We start from the raw sequence: 7,532 nt of genomic DNA, 5'->3' as shown, positions 1-7,532 counted from the left end.
ATGTTTTGGTATATACAAGACATAATTGGTGCTGAGACCCAGCAACTTTGCCATTTTATGTATTCGGATTTGCTATGTTTGGGACTAAAAACTAAAAGCAGCAACCAGCAAGAGTTAAAATCACCAGTGGAACAAGGATTATTAAAAAAATGTCTTTTAAGAGGGGGGGGGGGAGATTTTATGTTCTTATGAAAAATAAAAAAACGTTAAAAGATATTTAAAAAGAAAACTTTATATGAATGAATGAATCTCAACTTCAAAGAATTTGTTCCTAAATTCTCATAAAAGGTTATTTAGATACGTGACATTTAGTAAGTTTATGCCATGTATAATTCTATATACAATTAAGCTTCAGAAATTCCACAGTAGTGATGTAGCTAAAACTCTAGTAAACGTATTAGGGCAGTACTAAAGCAAGAGCTTACGCCTAAGATTTGCTGGACTTGCATGGCTACTTTCCTGTATATTATAAACTGCTAGAAACCAAATTTATCAGGTTCATGCATGTTGAAGTTTTTTCTCCAAGCCACTAAGGAAATCTTCCATGCATGCCTTGTAAGTTTCCATTCCTGGAACATGCTTTGCGATTTCTAAACCAACGGTCATCCATTTCTTGCCTACTTCAATCTGACCTAACCTCACTGGCACTGCTGCTCGATTCCATGCTGTCATCGCGAGCCATTTTCCTTCTTCGGTCGGATACTCGCCTTCCTTCAAACCTACCATTATTCGGTAGGCTTGCTTATACATGCCATGTACAACATCATCATCTGTGTCACCCTTGTGCAAGCTGGTTATGGCTACAAGCTTGCGGATCACGAGAGCAACATTTTGGTAATCTGGAGAAGGTGATGATAGGAAAGCTGAGAGGCATTCATTGAAAGCAAAGGAGGCTACTTCGTGATTGGATCGAGGTCCCTGTGATGCAGAGAGGCCTAGTTGCAGGAGATGGTGAGGTTTGCAAGCCTTTGAACCGGCAAAACTTTTCACAAGAAAGAGCTGTGATCCTAAGTCATTTAGTCTAGCTTGTATATCATAAGCACAGAAGGTGTATATGAAGAAAAGGTCAGGTTCAAAGCTGTTGATTTGATCATCACCGACACAGGTCCCAGATGAAATTGATTTCAGCATCTGCATCCACATAGTATGGGATCATGATACACTCAACAGATTTCAATGTAAAAATATATACAAGGAAACACGTAATAACATAATACAACTTAAGTCCCTTTTGATAATTGGAAAGAAATGGAATGGAATAAAATAGGTTGCTATAAAATAAAATAGAGTAAAATAAGTTCATGGATTGATGGAGAGGTGGTAATGATAGAAAGAAAAGAGTTATGTGGTGATGGATAGGTGGGAATGTGAGAAAGATATATTGAAGAGAGTCATGGAGTGATAGAAAGGTGGGAATGGGGCGCTCCATGACTCACTTCAATCTATCTGTCTCAACTCTTTATTAATCCATAACCCTATTCTAGTCTATTTTATTCCCTATTAACTTATTCCATGTCACTCCATTTCTTTCCAGCCACCAATCGGAATTATAGCATGACCTCAACTTCATCCTTTTGCAAAAGATAAATGCATCAAGCACCGATGAAGCAAAAAACTATGCCGTACCTTCCCTGCTCTGTCTAGCAAGTCTACAGTTTGCTTGACTTCTTTTTCTGACAACGCGGTCTTTCTTTGAAATTCGGAAGCTATAATTGCTGATACAGCTAGTACTAAAGATTTACAAACCATGACGCTGTTTTCATGATCAGACCCTTCTACGACAGTATAAAAGTCTGATGCTAATCTTAAGAACTCGGCAGATAACTCATAATTCTTATTTTGCCCTGCTTTCGTACCCAAGTTCCATGAAGTCACAGCAAACCAGTTCCGCTCTCGTCTTCCAGCCTCGTCTTTTCCAAAGAAGTGATCAGGACCAAGCTCGGATGCTCGTGTAAAAGCATGCTTCAAGAATTTGAGAGCATGTTGTTCATTACCTTGCCCCTTGGCGAGGACCGCAACCAATGTTCGCAGGATTACTACTTCTTTGGTTGGCATGGATTTTCCTAAAGCATAGAAGTTAAGCATACTTGATAGAGAAGCAACAGCAACAGGAAGAGCGTGGCAAGCAAGAGCCTCATGAGCTGAAAGGGAGAGAAAATCTGGCTGAAAGTCAAGGCATGTGGTCATTGCTTGTATTTGGGTAATAGCACCATCGTGGTCATTGTTTTGCAGAAATATTTTGAACTGCATTAATAAATATGACGGTAAATATTTCGTGTTTTGCCAACTGATAACATTATCTTAATGAGAAGCATATGGATTTAATTGTAAGCAGCTTCTATCAGTATAGTCTACCTACATCTGGCATCAAAGTGAATGCGAGTGTGCGGGTGCCTGCGTTCTTGCAGCTCTCATGACACACGGAAATGGATCCCACACATTGGAAGATACAGAGGGAAGGAGACAGAAGGGAGAAAACCATACCTTAAGAAAAGCGCAGACAATGTTGGGCTCTAGCTGCAGAGATGGAAAATCATCGAAAATATCGTAAAAGTTAATAATACACAATTACTAAAAATTCTCGGTCATCAGGGATACCTTTTCAGCCTCATCAATGTATTCTTGAGCACGATCCAAAATTGAGAGTCCTAGGTAGCAAAGACACAACACTCTAAAGCCCTTGGCTCGAAGTATTCTGTCCTCCGTATCATATGTAAGATACAGCATAGATTTTTCGAATAGTTCAGCACTGGCCTCATAATCTTTTGATTGAAAATGATCAGCAGCACTGTTATTTACATTCAAGATTCAAGAACATTGGGATCACTAAATATGGAGAAGAAAACCATACAGTAATTGTCAAATCATTTGAATTTTTAGCCAAGGAATTTCCTTCCGTATCTTTACCCAAGCGGTGCTGATAAATGTCAATTCTAGTATGAATAAGCAATTTAAAGGCTCTACCGTGTTTGTCAATAATTTTAGTTCAATCTTATATGAAAAATTCGTGTAAAAAAGTCCCAGTTTAGCTCACGCCCGCAGATCTCTTAATACAAATTGACACATGAATCCCCAGCGTATCTTTAGAAATGTGCAGGGTATGTATATGGTCTCAATTGTCCGAATCAGAGTTGCCTAAAACAGAGAGTACCGAGGTCAGCGAAGCCGAGCAAAGAGCATATGTCCAAATTGTCAGTAATCCCACGGAGACCCTTGCCTAATGGACAAGCTTATAAGGCATACTTCCAGTTGATAGATTACTAAACTCGTAAGTCATAACGCAAACCAGACTTTTAAATAATACGCCAAGAAGAAATAGACCAGGGACATAATGCGAAGTTACCAATTCCATAACACAGCATGCATTGCCGCGCGATCCTTGACAGCCGCCTGGTCAGTAAACAGCGCTAGCACCCTTTCATCAGACACTAGATCAGCCACCACTTTGGCCTTCACTCTTGACCCTTCGGTACTACCACCACCACCATTTCCGGCCACCCTGTGAGCAACTCTCACGGCCGCACCAGCACTGACGTGGCACCGGCCCAACAGCCCCAAGAACACCCCTTTTGCAGTCTCCGCTCCAGCCGTTCCAGCTGCTTGAAAGTATGCATCTACTGCTGATAGCCATACACTTTCGGGAATTCCCTTATTGATAACCATTCCCCTCAATTCCTTCTCTGCTTCTGCATGCCTCCCTAATCCTAACCAAGCCTTCATGGCCAACACAGACAAACTAGGATGATCATCCCCAACATCAGCCTCTCTCAGGACCTTAACGCACTTCAGCACGCTATCGAACTCTTCCTTCTGCAAGTGGACAGCCGAGATGAAACGAAGTGTTTTCAGCCTAAGGCCTCTGAAATCTATTGTCTCTTCTCTAGTTTTCGCCGCACTGAATCCCTTCTCACAAATATCTAAAGCATCGTTTAAGAGCTTCAGAGCTTCACTCAAAGAATAAGAATCTTCGTTCCTCAACAGCAAGCCCTTTCCGAACATCAAGAACTGATTGGCGAGTTCCTTGTAGTGATCACAAGACCCAAAAAGCAAACCCTTAGACCGGTTCAGAAGCGCCACCGCGAGATTCCGGTCTGAAACCTCCCACGCGGTCCGAGACCTTGCGAGATTCAGATCTAGCAAAAGCTTTTTCTCTCCCGCGTCGGAAATGGAGCACACATCGACCTTGGATACCAGATCGGTAGCTCTATCATAACAGATCGAAGCAAGATCAAATTTCCGTAGATGGTGCCAAATCGACCCGGTCTTGTAGTAAAATGAGGCCGATTTTATCGACGGAGATGGAACTCCCGGAACATCAGTGGCGAGATAGAGGAGGTCGGCGGCGATATGTCGGAGCTTGGCATGGCTTTCTACTGTTGTGGCAGGGGAAGAAGATGAGATAATTGCGGCGGCGTTGGAGATGTCGACACAGGCATTCCAAAGACGATAGCTCAGTTTCCAAATCTGAAGCTTCAAAGAGTTGGAGAATGGAGAAGCTTGGCTCAGGTGAACCAGACATTGCCGTAGATCGGCAGTGACAGCTTCCTGCGAGGGTTTATCGGCCGTGTGACGCTCGAGTTTCTTGACAGAGGCTTCGATTTGGGAAAGAATATGATGATCGTGGACCTCGGTGTCCTGGTGAACTTGCCGGAACTCCGACGTTGAAATCTCGGCGATTCTCATTTTTGGCGGGAAATCTGGAGGGAAATGAATTTCTAAAAGCTGGATTAAACTAAACTTTTAAAATTAAAGAGAACAACATTTCAAAAAATAAAGGCTTTTAAATTTTAATAGGATCATATTCAACTGGCTTGTATTTCATCAAGTTCACAACTGGCTTCATCTCGTCCTATTTTTGTACTTACTTATGAGTTGTGGACAATTTGACTCAAGAAATTTAAAAAGGATATAGAAAGTTTTTCTGCTTTATTGCAATTTATGCTTCAATTCTCAATTCGAAGGTTAGTGAGGAAAAAGTCTCAGGATGCATCTTAGTTTATCTTTTCATCTGCTTAAGGGCAGTTCTTTTGATAGACTAATTCCTTTTGTGTTCATCATGCTTTTCTTAATCCTATTGCGCAAATTAATAGTAGTATTCATAAGAAACACTTTCCCCAACAGCATATTCTCAAGTCACAATTTCAACAATATTATCTTGAACATTAATCATTTGTTCCATCAGTTTCAACACCATCAATTTCAAGAAGCTCAGGAGATTATTTTTTTAATCTCTGTATTTAGTTCCTCTCTTTAGTTGTTTTGTTATGCTTTGGCTTAGTGACTTTTTCATGTACATTATGTTTCTTACTTAACCTTTATCTTAATATACAAAAAAACGTGGACCTTACGTAAATGACACAAAGTGGTAAAGGACACACCAACATTGTGAAATTTGGACAGATGTATGTGTTTTTGTTGTTTGTTTCTTTGTTATGCATGTGTTGTGTTCGTGGTCGGCTCAGGTTAACCTATTCCAATAGGTAAATTGAGCTCTAATATAATCGCTTTATCTTTTTTAATAATTTTTTATTTTAAAAATCTTATGATCATTGTCTATAGTCTATACTCTTAAAAATAATCAAAATAAAAAGTAGATTTTTGATATTTTAAAACACTATTTTAAATAATTTTTGAAAATAATATGATACAACATAAGAAAAAACATTTATAAAAATATAGAAAGCATATAGTGATACAGAGATATGATAAAATTTGAAATTTATGAATGAGGGTTAATATTGAAAATTTTTACAATAAGTGTACAGGTGCAAATTTATCCTGAAACTTTTCCTTTAAAGAACCTAGCATCCTTAACTTTTTTTGAAAATAATGTTGCCTTGCTATTAGAGTTGATTATTTTGTTTGACTGGATTTGTTATGTGACATTTTTTAAAAATTTTAAAAATAGTAAAGGTGTAAATTTATCCTAAAACTTTTTCCTCCAAGGGTGTCTGATATCTTTAACTTTTGTTTTGGAACAAATGTTATCTTGAAACTCTCCAAGATGGTGCAATATTGCCCTACTATCAGAGTTGACTATTTTATTTGACTTTACTTGTTACATGATATTCATGTGGCATTTTTAAAAAATTTGAAAAAAAGAGAGCTATGCTTCATTTTCATTAGCTTTTTCTTCTTCTTCAACCACAACATTAAAAATGCAAAATAACTCAGAACACAAAAGTGAAAAATTAAACTCAAATTTTCAACATAAAAAAATAAAAAATAAAGGGCAGAGAGGAAGAAAATAAAGAACAAAACTAAAGAACCCAACAATTCTCGAACAGTACAAAATATCTAGAAAAACAAGAATAAAAAATTAACAACTTAGATTAACCAACGCCAAGTAAGGAGAAGTAAACATGGTCAAATTGGTAACAAGAATTTTTACAAAATTAGGCACTTTCAATAAAAACTCAAAACTTCCAATTCCAATAGTAACAATTTTCAAACCTGTGAAACAAAAACATTAGAAATCTCATAAAAGAAGCTCTGGCTCTTGGCCTTAGGTTTCTCATGAGCATTATTAGCTACTCACTTCTATGGCTCCTTATATGGGTAACGGATATGGAGCTTCTCACTTAGCTCTTGTCTTGCAACTGTTAACAATAGAGGAGGGAGGAATGAAGACAAGAAGAACGATCGACTTTAAAGGAGGGAGAGCCATATGTAATTGAGACACAAGGAGAGGGGGATGGTGAACCAATGAGCAATGTGGATGATTAAAGAAGTCAGAGAGCTAGGGATGCTTTGATGGAAGCCACTTGTATCTACATTTTTCTTAAGTTTTTAAAAATGCCATGTGGCAAACAAAATAATCAACTCTGACAGTAGGGTAACATTGCATTGTTTTGGAGAGTTTCGAGGCAACATTGCTTTCAAAAAAAGTTAAAGATACCAGTTACCTCTAAAGGAAAAGTTTCAAGATAAATTTACACCTTTACCACTTTTTAAATTTTTAAAAAATGCCATATGGCAAGTTCAATCAAATAAAACAGTCAACAAACAGCCAACTCTAATGACAAGGCAACATTGCAACGTTTTGGAGAGTTCTGAAGCAACATTGCACCTAAAAAAGTTAAAGATACCATGTGCTTTTGGAGGCAAAGTTTTAAGGTAAATTTACACCTTTATCCTCATAATAAATCACTTTTTGAAATAGTAACTAAATATAAAATAATTTTGAAGATATTTTTATAAATTTTTGAACAAATTTAACAAGAGACATTAGTCGTCTAGTGGTTGAATGACTCTGAAATGAGAGTCAATTAAAATTTGTAGTTATATATTTTAAATATATTTTTTTAATTTGATTTTGGGATGGATTAATAAAATATATTGATAGTTCACTGGTAACTACTGTTAGTTTGTATCCTAATGTCCATTGTTCCAATCATTTGAAAGGTATCTTTATTTTCATTTTTGGGTCCAGCCTCTACAAAATTACTTTTTGACCCCCAACACCATCAGAAATTCAGAATATTTTTCCCCCTCCCGATTGAATTTGCATTTTTGGGGTTCCTAGAGAGAGA

The 7,532-nt window shown here is 37.7% G+C and overlaps 1 protein-coding gene across 1 annotated transcript; it reads right to left on the bottom strand.

The window, feature by feature from the left end:
- Window positions 1–223: 223 nt before the first annotated feature.
- LOC129290603 (TPR repeat-containing protein ZIP4) lies at window positions 224–4,801 on the bottom strand. The gene is made up of 5 exons (XM_054927424.1): window positions 3,344–4,801; window positions 2,599–2,788; window positions 2,485–2,517; window positions 1,627–2,244; window positions 224–1,131 (listed from the first exon to the last, which is right to left on the bottom strand). The coding sequence occupies exons 1-5, from the start codon at window positions 4,681–4,683 to the stop codon at window positions 499–501; spliced, it is 2,814 nt and encodes a 937-aa protein (XP_054783399.1). The 5' UTR covers window positions 4,684–4,801; the 3' UTR covers window positions 224–498.
- Window positions 4,802–7,532: the final 2,731 nt, after the last annotated feature.

Source organism: Prosopis cineraria, unplaced genomic scaffold, assembly GCF_029017545.1.
Source record: "Prosopis cineraria cultivar Desert tree isolate PC_DT_omini unplaced genomic scaffold, ASM2901754v1 PC13, whole genome shotgun sequence".
Lineage (NCBI taxonomy): Eukaryota > Viridiplantae > Streptophyta > Magnoliopsida > Fabales > Fabaceae > Prosopis > Prosopis cineraria.
The sequence above is the reverse complement of the archived record's forward strand: the minus strand, read 5'-3'. Positions and strand labels throughout refer to the sequence as shown.

Excerpts from the sequence above, each read along its gene's own strand:
- LOC129290603 (XM_054927424.1), bottom strand. The coding sequence starts at position 4,683 with ATGAGAATCGCCGAGATTTCAACGTCGGAGTTCCGGCAAGTTCACCAG. Across the intron at positions 2,789-3,343 it reads CATGCTGTGTTATGGAATTG|TGCTGCTGATCATTTTCAAT; the intron begins GTAACTTCGCAT and ends TGTAAATAACAG. Across the intron at positions 2,245-2,484 it reads TTGTCTGCGCTTTTCTTAAG|TTCAAAATATTTCTGCAAAA; the intron begins GTATGGTTTTCT and ends TTATTAATGCAG.